The sequence below is a fragment of the Ceratotherium simum genome, chromosome 20, assembly GCF_057802395.1.
Source record: "Ceratotherium simum simum isolate JZ-2026a chromosome 20, ASM5780239v1, whole genome shotgun sequence".
NCBI classification, from domain to species: Eukaryota; Metazoa; Chordata; class Mammalia; order Perissodactyla; family Rhinocerotidae; genus Ceratotherium; species Ceratotherium simum.
This window is the reverse complement of record NC_141919.1, coordinates 20,338,909-20,356,102: the sequence shown is the minus strand read 5'-3', so window position 1 is coordinate 20,356,102 and position 17,194 is coordinate 20,338,909. Positions and strand designations below refer to the sequence as shown.

Sequence of the window (17,194 nt, the reverse complement as noted above, 5' to 3'; positions counted from 1 at the left end):
GGCTTCTGCATTTCATGTCAGCTTATGGGGAAATGACTAGAAAGACTGATTTGCACAACTGGTAGTTGCTAACACACAGCTTACACGAGGGTAGTATTTATGTCAGTGCATTCTTTCAAGACTTTCTCGAGGAATTAATTTCATGGAACATTGCTGGATTACCACATTTGTCCTCCCAGCACCATGGAGATATCTGAAAAGACAGAGTAGACATTCTTTCCCCATAGTTTTATTAATAAGCTTAAGTAAGCAAACATTTATTTCAAAGATTGTTTATAAACCTGAAAACTCTACCTCTCTCCATACTTCCAAATTCCTGATCTTGTATTTCATAGTCTTACAATGGCTGCATTTTTAGGGAATCTTTTCCTGAGTTTTTTGGATGATGCAACATTATATTTTGATACTCGCGTTGAGATTCTCTGGGGATCTTCTGGTTTTCTGAGCTCATAGTTGATATTTGAGGTCCAGGTAATATTTGCTAGACTCTATAGCTATAAGCTTAATACACTTACTTGTAAATTGGCTATTCACACATTAATAAAGACTCTCTACTTTCACTCAGGGAAGAATACTCTATTTCCTTTTGCATAGATATCTCCATCTTTTTCCTCCTTTCTTGTATGAATTTCTCTGGATATTTTCTGCTCTGTCTTTTCAGTGCTCACCTCCAGTAGAAGTCTCTCTCTAGATAGTCCACAAGCCACTTCCCTATGGCATCTTCCATCACACCACTGATGGGCCATGAGCTTCTGTTTTCTGTTCAATGTCAGGTTGCCTGTGTATCTGTACAATGCTCAAGGACTCATCACTACGTGTGGCCTTCTTCTTTCATCTCAGTCTTCAAACCAACACATTTGGTTCTCCCTTAGTTTCATTCTCCAAGTGAGGATTGCCTAATAAACATATCTGAAAGGCAAATGCCAAGCCAGAAAAACAGTTTGCAAAATATGTGACAAACTCTTAATACATTTAATATATAAATTTACCCTAATAAATCAATAAGCAAAAGGTGAACTAAGGAATAGGAAAATGGGCAATGGATATATACAGGCAAGTCAAAAAAAAAAGAAATACTATTGGAAAATAATGCACAAATATATCCAACCTTATTTGTAATCAAAGAAATTTTGAAAATAAAATAGCACATTTGTCTCTCAAATGGATAAAAATATTTTAAAAATATAATACTGTGGAGTGTGATGTTTGTATTAGTAGCTGTAGTCATACTATATACTGTTTGTATTGTTCAGTTTATCAATTAAAAAATCTTTCCTTTTAAACCAAAAAAATATATAAAACGTGTATATATATGAGTTTTATATATGAATATGTATATAAAACATATATATATTAAACATTACCCCAAAGAGGTGAGGATGCAGGGAAATAAGGATTCCCATCAGCTCTAGTGTGAGGGTAAATTGATATATTTCTAGATGACAATTCAATTGCATGTATCAAAAAAGAAAGCCCCCAAACATGCATACCTTTTAACATAACAATTCTATTTCTAGGGATTTATCATAAGGAAATAATCATGGTTATGTACAAAGATTTAGCTACCAATATTCATCACAGCACTGTTTGTAATACTGAGAAACTGGAAACTGCCCAATTAGCTATCAGTAGGGATTGGTCAAATAAGTTGTGACATAGCTAAAAAGGGGTTAGCATGTTGTAAGCTTTAAGTCACAGCTCTTCATCAAGTCAAAGATCTACACTTTGCCTTGGGAATCAAAGAAAATAAGGCCATAACTGTCTCTATGTCTCAGACATGAGTGTGACAAAGTCCGTTTTCCTGTTTGGGTATTAGCAGGACATTGCTAGAGTGTCTGCTGTCTTCTCCTGACCCAGGAGAAGTTCATCTAGAGCAGGGGTGAGCCCTTGAGGGTCAAGACAAAGACCTAGATTCTTCCTTTTTTTGCTGTTTATTGATTGCATTCTGCATGTCTTATGGTAGGATTGACATTTTTATATCTCCTTCCAAGTGAGCCCCAATAACAGCGCTGTGTTATGATGTCCATCCTTGGACATGACAATTAAATTGATCATTAGGGATCCCCCTGTGGGAGGTGGGCCAGAGATAAACCACACTGTATGTCTACTCAGCATTATTTTTTCAGACCACCTGTCCCCTGAGGAGAGTATATAAAAAGCAGGAAGGCATTCATGCCTATTTTCCTTCAGTGATGATGAAAGGTTTATCAGATAACTATATATAATAATGTCTTCATTATTAGGGTGTGGAATTAGAGTCTAAAACACTAGAAATGATACCATCTCACCTTTGTCTAATCTTCGTTTTTTCTGAGGCTTTTCAGGTTTATTTCCCATGTGGATCCTCAATATTAACTGTGCAGGATTAGTCATCTTTGTCCCACAATGAGAAGAGCATGAACTTGGGAGTCAGACAGACCTTGCTCTTAAACAAAGGAAAAGAAATGAAAATGGGTGCAAATGAAGAAAAGATTGCAGGTGTTGGATGTGGGGAGTTGAAGGGATTCTTTGCAATGGGCCTACATTTTCTGTGTGGAGCAGGATATAAGGTCATCAGCTAAGGAGGAGAGGGACACAATGGGGTGAGGGGACACACACAGGAGAGATTTCAGCATTTGCCAGTCCTGAAATTCAGCCATGATCTATGTAAGATTCAGGTTCTGGTGCCAGGTGACGGAAAACTCTATAAACAGACATAAGGCAAAAATGACAGGAAGCTGGTTGTAAACATGGGTCAAGCATATTTGGTCCACTGCTATTAATTGGGGAGTTTCAAGATCACGCCTCTCAGAATCATATTTTTAAATACCTAAAGCAAAAAGGAGAAAATGAGCAGGTTGGTAAAATGTAATATGCTCTATCAGAGATTCAGAGTATGTTTCATGTCTGGGTCTACAGCTATCGTGCAACCTTGAACTTATGTCACAGGGTCTCTGGGCCTTTTCCTCAAAAATTACTGATTCTGAGGTCTCTTCTGGACTCTCCCCTCCCTTTACAGTGACCAAAAGATCTGAAAATAATGCAGATTTCTGAAATCAGTGAGCTGAGAGATCTGGATATTTACCACAAAAATAGCAATGAAAAAATTTGGCCATAGATCTGCAAGTCTACCACAGTGTGCCCTCTATCCCAGAACAGAAGGCTTCTACGAGCAGAAAGACTCATACTGGGAAAAGCTGGAAGCTGCTCAATCTTTGTTGCTTGTCAAAGCCAAAAGTTGAATTAAATCAGATAAATCTTTAAAGAAAGAAAAAACAAAACAGATGGGTCTTTTAAGAAGAGAAAGTGTTGGTCAGCTAAAGACTTATTTAAAAACATATGGTCATTCTGCCATTTGTGGGATCTGAAGACCAAATATAGTTTCTGTAGGAGGCATGCTGTTACAACTTAGCAACTATTTCTCAAAACATGGCTGGGATTCTAAAAATGCTCAAGTCTCATACTCATTTTTCTAGATAAAGCTTCACTCAGCCTGTCGTTAGGGATCTGTGAAAATTCCACCTCTTTAGCCAAGTGAGTTAATATTGGAATTTTCATTTTGTTTTGCTTTATGTTTTTGTATTTTAAAAATTCTATTACAACTTATTACCAAACAGTTAAATGAATGCAATTGCATTATATAGTATATCCTGCAATTATGTCAATAGTATCTTAATGAAGGGCTCTGGAATTTCACTGACTGGATTATAGTAGTTTTGTGAATAATTATTCCACCAACTCTGTAGCCTCCATATCCAAATTTATCTGCACAAATGATTTCAAAGAATTTTAACCTCATCTGAAGAAAAGTTAAATTTAACCCAGAATCAAACCCTCTGGTAAATTGTTGAGGTCCACTGCTTATAACAAGAACCTTACTAGGTTTATTTTGTGAACGTGGGTAATTTATGGTATTGTTGGCATAGGATTGAAATGTTTCTATGTGAAAATAGAAGGCCATTTATGGAAACTGTCATTCACATACTAATTATAGGCCAAACTGGGACTATTCTGTTGGTAAAGTAGATGGTGGATTAACCCAAAACCTAGCCAACAATGTCCCTCAAGCAGGCCATGGAAACTACTTTAAAAGACAGCGAAAAACCAGTCAATTTGGCCAGTGTTGAGCTCTTGCATACAATTCTTTTTATCTGCACAGCAAAGATTTGTGGTTGTATATGCCACGGCTCCCTGCAAAGCTTGATTTCCTCCCTCCCTCAGCAAAATCCTGTTCATTGTGTTGGGTAGCCCTTAAACTGTGACAGTTCACCAAGTTGAAATTAGTAACCCTAATTCTTTTAAAAATCCAACCTGATTTGGTTTGCGAAAATAAGTTCCTGACATCTGTTTCTCTACTTTTTCTTTTCTGGGTGCTTCAATCAGGAATTTTTATGGACTTTTCCAGGCCTAGGGGCAGCCTAGCCCCTCTGACTAGCACAACCTTGTGGCTAGATTTTTATACAGACCCTCTCTCCACCCCACTGCCCTCCCCTACAAAAAAAACTTTAGAAGAGAGTTAAAATTATATTCTATGAGGAAAGGCTGCTCAGTTACCTTTTAGGATCTGCTGCCCTTCATTGTGTTGTCTTGAGGGAGTAGATCATCCTTTTTTGAAAGGGAGAAGAATGAAAACAAAGAAGAGATTTGATTGCCCTTTGACTATTTGCAGTTTTCTCAAGCAGGAAATTGAAACAGTAAAGCCTTGATCATCTCGGGGATGGTTATTCAGCTTGAGTGTCCGTCTCCCTTGTTTTTTTTGCTCCTCTGCCTTTTGTTTCCAGAGCTTGAGGATATTTCTTTGCTTGTTAGAACCACCACCCAGGGATGTGCAGAGGAAGAGAAAACTAACACAATCTAGTCCACTTTTAAAACAGAAACAATTGTTTTGTTCTGACTGGGGAGAATAAATAGGTTGAAATCAACAGTGAGCCCAAAAATGAGGTAACAAATCTGAAAGTGCTTAGCACAGGCACTACATATAATAGGAATTGAGTAAGTGGGGTTTTAAAATCCACACGGCAGTTTTCTACCACCCTTGACCAGTGGTTCTCAGCCAGAGGAGATTTTGCCTCTCCCTCCCAAGGAACATTTAACGATGTCTAGAGACATTTTTGATTGACATAACTTGGGGATAATATTGGTATCTAGTGGGTAGAGATGAGGATTGCTGCTTAACATCCTGCAATGCACGAGGCAGTCCCCACAATAAAGAATTATCTGGGGCCAGCCCCATGGCTTAGTGGTTGAGTTTGGCGTGCTCCGTTTCGGTGGCCTGGGTTCAGTTCCCGGACACAGACATACACCACTTGTCAGCAGCCATGCTGTGGTGGTGACCCACATACAAAATAGAGGAAGACTGGCACAGATGTTAGCTCAGGGTGAATCTTCCTCAAGCAAAAAGAGGAAGACTGGCAACAGATGTTAGCTCAGGGCAAATCTTTCTCACAATAAAAAAAAAAAAAAAAAAGGATTATCTGGCCAAAGATATCAATAGTGCTGAGACTGGAACACTCTGCTGTAGATAAATGATCATGTGCCATGTCTGTTTTTAGTACAACAAAAAGTAATATTGTTGATCCTTCTTGACTATATTTAAAATGATTTGTTTGCAAATATGTTTACATAGCTCTCCATTCACTGCCTCTTTGTGTTTCCAAAGTTAGTCTAGGTAAGTTTCCTTAACAATGAGTATTCTCTATCAAAACGAAACTTTTAAAGTGTCACCAGTACCTAAGGACTGGAACCTTTACTGCACTAAAGCAAGTTGATTTACACAAATCCAGTTTGCCCCTAACTCTTAAGAGATTTGCATAAAATCAGGAGCACCTGTCTAGGGATATTATTTTACTTTGTCCCTCATCTCCTCTGCTCTCAAATAGATATTAATATACATTCAAATTGCCTAAGAATTTTTTTCCAGTCTATAGAGATACTCCACTTGCTTGGAAATACTGCTTAAAATGAAATAAACACCCTTTTAAAAAAGATCCCTAAATAAACAAGAGGTTAATCCCCTCAAGAATTTAGAGTATGTCCAATTCCCTTCTTGTCACATTCTTAACTGGACCCAGGCACAGAGTTCTTAAGAACAAACCAAGATGTTTGTCTTTCCCTTTGCTCTGTGTCAACCAGGCCCAGACATTAGCTTGCCCAGTCACAGACTACACTAACATAACCGCTCCACCTCAATTAGCCCTCAAAATGTAAGATGGCGGCACAAGAATAGAAGCTGACATTATGAGCATTATTAATAGCAGAGCGGAAAATCCAATGTGTCAGACCAAACAAGCTGATCTTGTCATATTTCTTTTGTGCGTTGGAATGCTGATAGACAACTGCCAAACAGATTTGAGGTTTGAGGCCACTGTTTGAATCTAGTCCATAGCTGGCCAACTTTGTGGATCCTTTATCAGACAGAACACCATATGGTCTGGCTCATATTCTAAGTGTGGAAGGAGTTCTAAGATAGGAACAACCTAATGGCCTCCTGTTGTCCAGAACATCTTTAGCATTTCACTTGACCCACTGTGGCAGTTCACAAATTGTTTGGAATGCCCAAAAGGAGCCAGGAAGCTCTATCCAATGGAACTTTCTGCAATGAGGAAATGTTGTGTATCTGCTATGTCCAATTCAGTTGACCACTAGCTATCTGTGGCTATTGAGCACTTGACATGTGGCTAGTGCAAATGGCTAATTCATCCTAAAGAAATGAATTTTTAATTTTGCTTATTTTAATTTAAACAGCCGCATGTCCTCATGGCCATTATCATGTACAATGCCAATCTAGGAAACACGAACTCATTATTCCACATCTTAGCTATAGATATCCTGATTCCTTTTTCTTTTTTTCTCAATTATAAATATAACAAAATGAAAGAATGTTTAGAAAATAAGGGGAAAGTCTGTTTAATACCAATAATTTTGTGAGCCTAATATAGTTGTTATAAATTTGGTAAATTTTCAAGGTTTTTTCTATGTATTTTTAGATGAGTTAGATATAATTTATCTTATTTTATCTATTATAACCAGCTTTTTTTACCTAACATTATGAGAGGAATATTTTTGTGTACTACTAAATAATATTTACAAGCTCTCAGAGCTAATGATTGCCTATTTCGTAGATTGTGGTACCATAGTTTATTTATTTCCTCTATTTTTGAAATTTTGGGTTGTTTCATTGGTTTGCTTGCTTGCTTGGTTTTATGGTCATCAGAAAATAATGCTGTAGTAAACATATGAAAGCACCTTAATGTTTCTCCTCTTTAGAATACATTTACATGCCAGATGTTTGAGTCTTATTCAGGTAATGATTTACACGGTGAATCGTTTCACTACCAGAGATTCATTTTGAAAAAGTTTTTCATTATTCATGTGAAAAATTGACTTTAAAGCCGCCAAAAGGAAAGTCAAGACTGTTCTCTCTGCAGCATAATTAATTCAATGAGTTATGAGACAGATTACTCTTCCTTCCCATATAACAATAAAAATTGCTGATAAAATGTCCCTGCACTCAAAGCTGATGACATAAACCTTTGCTTTGCAAATGGGAATAAGTTCCCCGGCATAAATCTTGCAAGTAAAATATTGTACATATTCAGATAATCTCTAGAATTTCATCTTTAAACAGATGGTTTAAAAAAAGATGAGAAAAAGATGGTTTAAAAAGATGAGAAAATTAACAGAGGTTAAAAAAAACAAAAAAGACCCCCGTTTATTTTGTTCCTTGTAAATATGTATAGTTATATATTGTTATATCTCCAAACTATCCTTTTTATAATTTAAAGCAATATGAGTACAGTCCAAGTAGACTTTCACACATCTTACAATTAGTAATTATTCTGAAGGTATTGGCTTTAGACATTTTATATTTTGCATAGTGGTAAACTGTTGTGATTTTAAAGTTTCTTTTTAAATAAATTCTCTATTCTGATCGCTCTGACTGTCAAAGAGCAAAGGGATTCTACTGATAGCACAGGTAAATTGAAGACATAACATACCGAGCATTAGAACCTAAAAAAATCAAATGTTCTCATTATTCATAATTTGGATTTTAGTTTCTGTTTTATCTCTCTTTGTCTTTGTTTGAATTAAGATTTATATTTAAGGGATTGAACATGGAGTGATTGACCCTGTGCTCATTAAACATTAGGTTATACATGTGAAGCAGCTTTGTAAACTGTGAAGTACAGTGAAAATCATATAAGTGTTTTGAAAAGTGCTCTTTGCTCATCCTATATGTGAAAAGGAGACTTTAAAATTGGCCTAATGAAAAGAAATCTAAGACTTTCCTCTCTATCTCTCTTGCACAATGAATTAAATAATTTATGATATGGATTTGTATTTCTTTCACACACAACAGTAAAAATGTTTGGCCTGATAAAATAACTGTGTTTAGGGCTTTTATTAGCATTACCATCCAGGGACATAGATCTTTTCTTTGGAAATAGAACATAAGTCTCCAGATGGCAAATCACTGGGACTTTGTTCACAATATGAATGGCATTGCCAGAAAGTCATTTCTGAAAAGTCAATAGTGTTTGTACTGGAAATGTTTGTAAAAATGCTTGGAATACCGTCAACTCTGAATGCACTTCGTGGGTTATCTGGGGAAAATATTTAAAACCTGATGGATTGTCCTCTGTCACCCAGTTAACCTCTTGCTTTCCTCTTTCAATTCTTTAAAGAATGCAAGCTAATTTCTGTATTAGTATGCACAATATATCATTATGAGCTTGACTCTGCTTAAGAAAATAATAGAAGTAATTCTAGGGTCATATGTAGATGGTTAACCATTACTCACGCCACTGTGATCTGTAGTTCATGTGGACAATGAAGAAGTGTCTGTAGTTTGCTTATGCACACCTGTCTTGCTTAAGTAAATCTTAGGTTGTAAGCGTTTCCAATTTTCAGTTAACAGAATTCATAGTTATATTTTTCTGAATTGCAGGTGGTTTTCATGAGCCTATGCAAAAGTTTTTGGGACTGTGGACTTGTAGCCTTGGATGACATTACAATAGAATTGGGAAGCTGCTGGTCTCCAGGTAAGATGGCCATCATTTCAGCTCTCTCTGTCTCCCTGGCCTATACAGCGCATAGCTTGTTTCTCTAAGAACATACCATATACATTTAATCTGTGCTAGTCTATCCTTTGCTTTTCTTGCTGCAAGTGCCTCTCTATAGAGCTATGTAGTAAGTTTTGGAATTTAGAAATGATGGCTCGAATGCAGTGTGTGACTTTGAACATATGACTTGACCTCTGTATCCTCATCTATAAGAGAGGTAGTAATACCTACCCTAAAGTTGGAGATAATATATATAAATTCTCTAGCATAGGACCTGGCACAAAACAGTGCTTTAAAAACAAATACCTTCTATTATAATTACTATTGTTGTTGTCTGACATGAAATGTAGATTTTCGATCAATATTGATGAAATTGTTACTATACAAATACTATACTAAACATGTAATTTTTAATGATAATAAATATTTTCTAAGTGAATTAAATGACGGTGGAACAATGGACCAAGCATTGATGATAGTGACAAAATAAATATGGTGGCTATGTGTTAGACATTATGTCTAATGAGAAAATGGTGCATCCCTCAACCCAGATCATTGGTCTCTCTCTACTAATTACTACTGCATCCTAAATCATGGGGTATCCATTTCTTTAACAAACAGGCAAATTGTGGTGTCAGTCTGGCACTGGAGAATAATCTCCATGTTTATTTAATTAAAAGGCAATTTGTTTTTAGTCCCTTGATTTGCAAGGCACTGCAAGGACAACACAAAGAAGACTAATAGAAAAATCTCTATACTCCAGCTATAGCAAGGGAATGAGGCTTCATGAGCTTGTATTGTATGTAAAATAAGATGAAGTAAAATAATTTTCATGCAAGAGATGTAAAAGACAGGCTGTTTATTAGAGAAATTTGCTAAGAATCTAAATGTAGGGAAATACAGCCAAGTTCAGCTAAAGGAGAAGTCCCCAATTAGTTGACAAGTAGCACCATTCTAATAATAATAATTACTAGAGTTATTGAAGACAGCATCCAAAGACATAAACATTTGTTTTTGGAAATGGAAAAAAAGGCTCTAGGTAGCAAAACACCAAGTTCTAATATTTATTGAGAACTTTGTGTTCTAAATACTTTACAAACATCATCTCATTTAGTCCTCACTACCCCATGAGGTGGAAACCGTTAATATTCCCACACTACAGATGAGAATGCTGAGGCACAGAAAAATGAAGTAATTTGCTCCATACAAATTGGACAATACCTCCAGAAGCACATTTAGTTCTCTCACATTCTCTCCTTCCTCCAAACAATTAGAGTTGTTCTGAGAATTCCCTTCACTAATCCTGGATTTCTGAAGAAAGCTCCTGCATTGTGCAGTTTTATTATTTTCCATATTTCCATAAAGATGATATACCTTCAATTTTCAGAGCTTTGTAAGCTCATGAGCACAAATAAATTCACAAGTCAGAGAAAGTTTCTTTCTCAAAGTATCCTGATACTTTTGGATCTAGATATCTGATTGTTCTCTACCTATATGGCAAGACCCATGGTAGAGTCCAGACTCTAGCTGGAGACAAGAGCTTGGCATAGGTGGGCTGCCAGGGAGGGGGCTGCCTCTCCATGTGCATGGCATATGGCCAGATGACACTCATGCATGCAGAGTGGGCTGCCAGCGAGCTGTGGATACATATTCATTGAATGTGCCTCAGTCATACAACTATCTACTGGGGCTTTGGGGAATAAAAAAAAAAGGAGGAGGATTGGCAATAGATGTTAGCTCAGAGCCGGTCTTCCTCAGCAAAAAAGGAGGATTAGCATGGATGTTAGCTCAGGGCTGATCTTCCTCACAAAATAAATAAATAAATAAAATAAAAAATAAATAAATAAATAAAGTGCCTCAGCAATCGCAACACCTGCTGTTTCCTTGCAGAGAGGATGCCGCCTCCACCTGGAGAGTGTACTTTCGAACAAGATGAATGTGCATTTACTCAGGAGAGAAGAAACCGGAGCAGCTGGCACAGGAGGAGGGGAGAAACTCCTACCTCCTACACAGGACCAAAGGGAGATCACACTACTGGGGTAGGTGAGTTATGCCACGTGGTGCTGTTTCCTAAGGAAACCTTCTAAAATAACATTCTAGGGGGCGTTTACTGCATTTTGAAATGTGCAAATTGCTGTCTTGTGTCTAGAATGAACAACACGTGATTCTACACACATGGGATAGATAATGCAATATGTAAATTTAAAATCATTCTTTCTGTTTATTATATAGCTTACATATCTGGTTGTTTTTGTTTTGTTTTTTTTTTTGGCTGAGGGAGACTGGCTCTGAGCTAACATCTATTGCCAATACTCTTCCTTTTTTTCCCCCCCCAAAGCCCCAGTAGATAGTTGTATGTCATAGTTGCACATCCTTCTAGCTGCTGTATGTGGGATGCAGCCTCAGCATGGCCGGAGAAGCGGTGCATCGGTGCGCACCCGGGATCCGAACCCGGGCCGCCAGTAGCAGAGTGCATGCATTTAACCGCTAAGCCACGGGGCCGGCCCAATAGCTTACATATCTTGTTGCAAAAAGGATTTAAATGGGCTTACAAAGATATGCACACAAAGATAATTTAATTAGAAGTAGGTTTAAAAATAAAAGAGAAAGAGACAGAAGTGAAAAAAAAATGTGGTGATCTAAGCTGGAGCCAGGACTGAGGCCTACTATAGAAAAGGTGCTGGCAGACAGGGGAGGACATGGACACGTTTGACTCTATGCTTTCTAGCAGCTGGACAAAGATGGAAAATTCATCTATGAAATATGATTCATAGTGTTCTTAGGATAAAAACAGGTGAAGCAGTCCACCAAGGGGTATAGGAAATAAGGAGGTACATTTTATCTATACAATAAAACAGACTAAAAGTTGATCTACTTCTCATTATCACCATGTGTCAGCAATTGTAAACAGTGTCCCAGAATCTGCTGAAGCAGCAAGAAGGAAATCTGGGACAGTGTTGCTTCAGTAAGGGATGGTGTTGAAGAGATTCAGCATTGATCATAATGTGCTCTATTATTCATCTGTTCTTTCATTCAACAAATATTTACTGACTATCTACTACGTACCAGGTGCCATTTAGGTACTTGGGAAACACAGGTGAATAAAGCAGACAAAACAATTATTTGCCCTCATGGAACTTCTATTCTAGTAGTTAGAGACAGACAATAAACACTATACTTAATTATAAATTATGTAGTATGTTAAAAGGTGGTAATTGCTGCAGAAAAAAATAGAGTAGGGCAAGGGAGCTTGGGAATTGGGAGGAGGATGTGGGTGAAGTTAGCTAATCTAAATAGGAGTGTCACAATAGAACTCATTGAGAAGGTAACCTTGAAGGAGTTGAGGTAGCTAGCCAAGGGTGTATCTAGGAAGAAGTGTTCCAAGTAGAGAGAACAGCCAGTGGAAAGCCCTTTAGGTGGAAACATGCTCAGTGTGTCCCAGGAACAGCAAGGAGGCTGGCTTAGCTAAGCAGAGTGAGCTAGAGAGAGAGTACTAGGAAATGAAATCAGAGAAATAATAGTAGGCCAGACCCTGGAGGACTTTGTCATTAATTAGAAGGACTTTGGATTTTACTTCACCTGAAATGGAGGACACTGGGGAGTGTTGAGTTTAGGAGAGAAGTGCTCTAACCTGGCTTGGGAAGGATCACTCTGGCTGCTATGTTGAGAAGAGACTGGGGGTGGAAGTGGGGCAAGAGTGAAATCAGAGATCCCAGTTAGGAGGATAATGCAGGTGACCTATGATGGTGAATTTATGACGACGGTGGATTTACCAATGACAGTGGCTAGGACCAGGATAGTAGCAATGGAGGTAGTGAAAAGTCGTCACATTCTAGATATATTTTGAAAATGGATCCTGCAGAATTTCTAGATGGATTATATATGGGTATAAGAGAAAGAGAGGAATCAAGGATGATTTCAACAATTTTGACCTGAGCAACTGGAGAATGGAGTTGTCAACAACTAAATAGAAAAGATTGAGTGGATAGATTTGTTGGGAAGATCAGGAACTCAGTTTTAAATATGTTACATTTGAAATACCTAATAGATATTCAAGTGGAGGTGTCAAGTAGGCAGTCTGGAGTTCAGGAAAGACGTCTTAGCTGAAAGTTCATGGCATATGGATTGTATTTAAAACCATGTGACTGGATGAGATATTCAAGGGAGTGCTTGTAGACCCAGAAGTGGACGAAGGGCTGAGCCTTGGGGAACTCCAAAGTTAAGAAGTCAGAGAGAAGAGGAAGATCCAGCAAAGCAGACTGAAAAGAGTGGCCAGTAATTATGATGATGTTATTTTGATGCCACTCTCACAGCATTTGTAGGAAATGTCCCTTCTCCTTTCCTGGGTTCCATGACATCTCCTTCCTTGATTTTTTTATTGTTGGTGGCAGTGGCTGTTGCTGCCACTTCAGTCACCCTCATGCCAGTCTAGTCTACTTAATCTTTCTATGTTCCTATCCATTTTATCTTCCTAACTGGATTATAAATAACTTGAGGGGCAAGTCTTTGGACTCAGTATTAGTTTGCTAGGGCTGCCGTAACAAAATACCACAGACTGGGCAGCTTAAACAATAGAAATTTATTTTCTCAGAGTTCTGGGGACTAGAGGTCCAAGATCAAGGTGTCGACAGGGTTGGTTTTATTCTGAGGCTTCTCTGCTTGGCTTGCAGATGGCCCCCTTCTCACTGTGTCCTCACATGGTCATCCCTCGGTCTTGTTGTCTGTGTCCTAATCTCTTCTTGTAAGGACACCAGTCATATTGGGTTAGGGCCCACCATAACAACTCCATTTTAACTTAATTACCTCTTTAAAGGCCTTACCTCCAAATACAGTCACATTCTGAGGTACTGGGGTTAGAGCTCTAAGGTGTGAATTTTGGAAGGACACAATTCAGCCCATAACAGAACCCCTCCCTGGCGTTAGGCAGAATGCCAAGCATTGAAGGAGCTGGGTAAACTCCTATTACATAAAATGGCTGACCAGTTAACCTTGGTCCTGCTCCTCACATCTTTATGCTAAATAACTTGAACTTGTTTAACTTGTAGACCACATTCTACCTCTTCCCCATATACACAAAAAGTACATGCAGTAAATATTCCATTACTCATAATTTTGGTCTTTTATTTACATTTTTCCTGGTTTGTAGGGGCACACGTTAGTTCACTGGTATGGCTTTGTTTAAAGAAAATGATATGATTATGTTTGCTTTGTCTCTTTGAAAACTTTGAAGGATGTTTCAGCTGGCTGGGGTGAAACTTCATAGCAAAAATTATAATGCCACAGCTTCTTAGTGTGCTCAATATTTATTCCAAGCAAATACATTAAATGAAATTCTCTGGTGCACAACACAGAGAATTCTGATTTTTTTTCAGTAAATTGCTTCTATGGTCTGCCCTCTTCTCCATTCTTTATTTCACCAGTTTCAATACAATTTAAAAGATTCTCAAGACACTTTTCGATTTTCTAACTAAATAAAATCTTTTATAGGTTATATCTTTTTATTCCTATGCACAACAATGCAGATGAAGCAGCAAATTTTGCTATTCTGTGCCCAGAGTACCTACAGATATGGCATTGGTTTGAGATATTTCCGTTCTATTCTTAAAATTACTTTAACAGTTGTTTTACTAGGGAAATGATAATAGCTATTGATAATTTATGGAACATTTACCACATGCAGGCACTGTGCTGGGGGACCTTTACATCCTGTCTTAGTTTGAGCAGCTATAATAAAAATACCATAGACTGGGTGGCTTAAACAACTAACATTTATTGCTCACAGTTCTGGAGGCTTCGAAGGTCAAGATCAAAGCACTGGTAGAATCAGTGTCTGGTGAGAGCCTGCTTCCTGGTTCATAGATGGCAGTCTTCTCGCTGTGTCCTCACATGGCAGAAGGGGCAAGGGAGCTTTCTGAGTCCTCTTTTAAAAGGGTACTAATTCCATTTATGAGACCTCGGCCCTCATGACCTAATCACCTCCCAAAGGCCCCACCTCCTAATACCATCACACTGAGGGTTAGGATTCAACATATAAATTTTAAGGGGACACAAACATTCAGTCCATAAACACGTCCTTACCACATCCTGTAAAGTAAGTGAAAATGCCCATTTTTCAGATGAGAAAACTGAAATTCAGAGATGTGAAGTGCCTTTCCAGGGCCACACAATAGTAACGGGTAGAGTAGGGACTGAATCTCAGGAATGTCAGGCTTTAATGGCCATATTCTGTCCACATTGCCTCACCAAGTTTCCCAGCCTACATGATACTAAGAAACCGCACACGACCTGGAACAGTCATGTCTTACACGACTTGTGACAGCTTATATGTGAAAATCACAGTTCTTCACATAGCAGCATAATCTCACCCCTAACACTCTTCACACCAAAGAGGGATGTCTTCTCTTGGAAAGGATATATTCAAACCGATGGTATTTTTAGACATCCATAGAAATGCATCCAGCAGAAAGTAAATTTCTTCTTAGCTGTTTCTAGTTTCAGTGAACAGAAGTTATAAGTTTAACTCCGGGGCTGGAGTCTGCACACCTATCATGTATCCTCAGCCCTCAAAGAGTAGCTTCCTATTTTCCTGGCCTCTGATGGCTTGAGCTATATGTGGGCTGATGTCTTGGCCTCAGATCACAATATGACAAGGATCACTCATTCACAAATTAAAGCATAAATAAGTAAAGGCCCCTTTAAAACATTTGTTTATTTGTTAAAGCCCCCAGTGTTAGAAGATGAAACATCTTAGAACTGGGAGCAGTCATAAGTGTTGTATAGTACAGAGTCCCTGAGATCTTGATTTTTTCCACATTTCCTGAGTACCTACTATGCATTGTGCACCAAATAATTGCCCCAGAATTATAATAAGTAAAGTAATAAGGGTTAAGTCCTAGAGATGGTGGAACCACACAGAAAGGAGCCGCTAGCTCTCCTTGGAAGTGTCTTCAAGGATAAGTGGGAGTTCATCAACAAGAATGACAGGGAGTGAGGAAGCATTTAAGGATGAGGGGATGGAGCTACAAAATATGGAGCCATTAAGCAGTATGGCAGCTTCAGGGAACTGTAAGTGATTCTCCTTGGCTGGCCTGTAGGATACCGTCAGCCCAGGATTCTCAAGAAAGTGAAGTCTAAGATATAGGCTTATAAGCAAGTAGTATATTTGGAGATGTGATCCCCAGGATCAGAAGTGTGGGACAGAGGCAGCAAAGCAAGGAAGGAGAGAGAGCTGATACAAGGATGCATCACTGGCTTGGCCACTGCTGTGTCTAAATTGTTGCTTGATCTTGTGGGAACATCTGAGAAGCCACGTTGAAATATGTCTCAGGGCCATCATCGATGGGGAGAAAGGGAGAAGCATTTGTCCATAGATTCCCATCCTTCATTGGCCGAAGATATGTGCCCCTTCAGCATTGACTACCCACTCCTCCCTCCTTCCTGGGTTGCATTTGTATGGATGCTGAGTGATTCTGCAGAGGCCCAAGCCAGGAATGAATGGAGAAGGCTTAGCATCAAAGACAGGAGGCAATAGGCTCTTGGCATTGGCCCAAGACAAGGCATCTATCAAGTTGCATCTGAGTGAAGCTGGTTAGACTGTGTAGAACTAGTTGTAGTAATGGTGATTAAAATAAAAGAAAGGCAAGGCTGAAAAGATCTGTAATGGTGCATAAAACCATCTGATTCAGGTACATCTAGGGAAGTGGTGGGAGGTGATGCTGGAGGATGGAAACCAGATCACTGAGAGCTTCATCTACATGTTAAAGAATTTGCATATCCACCCTATATGGAATAGCCATCCATTGAAGGGCTTTAAAGTAGTGATCCCAAAGCAAAGTGGTAAAGCTTTAATTGATAGTTTTCCCAACTAGACACCATAAGAGCCTCAACTTACTGGCCGTCCTGCTTAAGGGCTTTACTTCCAAAACTATCCTCAACATCTACCTAAGTGATCACAAAGGTCTGGGAAAATGAGAAGCAGTTCTATCTCAGAAAAAGAGTTGGAACTCTTCTCTAGTGGCTCCTTCATAAAGGTGAGGGTAGACAGGCAAATTTGGGATGAGAACCAAGACTCAAACATAGGTTTCTTTCTTTCTTTTTTGTTTTTTTTGTGAGGAAGATTAGCCCTGAGCTAACATCCATTGCCAATCCTCCTC

The 17,194-nt window shown here is 38.5% G+C and overlaps 1 protein-coding gene across 1 annotated transcript in view; it reads left to right on the top strand.

Annotated features, from left to right (window-relative positions):
* MAMDC2 (MAM domain containing 2) overlaps window positions 1-17,194 on the top strand; it is a 161,301-nt gene that overhangs the window by 118,061 nt on the left and 26,046 nt on the right. Inside the window, exons 10-11 of the mRNA XM_004440631.3 lie at window positions 8,927-9,020; window positions 10,932-11,084. Of these exons, the coding sequence (XP_004440688.1) occupies window positions 8,927-9,020; window positions 10,932-11,084 (247 nt within the window). The remainder of the gene's footprint in view (window positions 1-8,926; window positions 9,021-10,931; window positions 11,085-17,194) is intronic.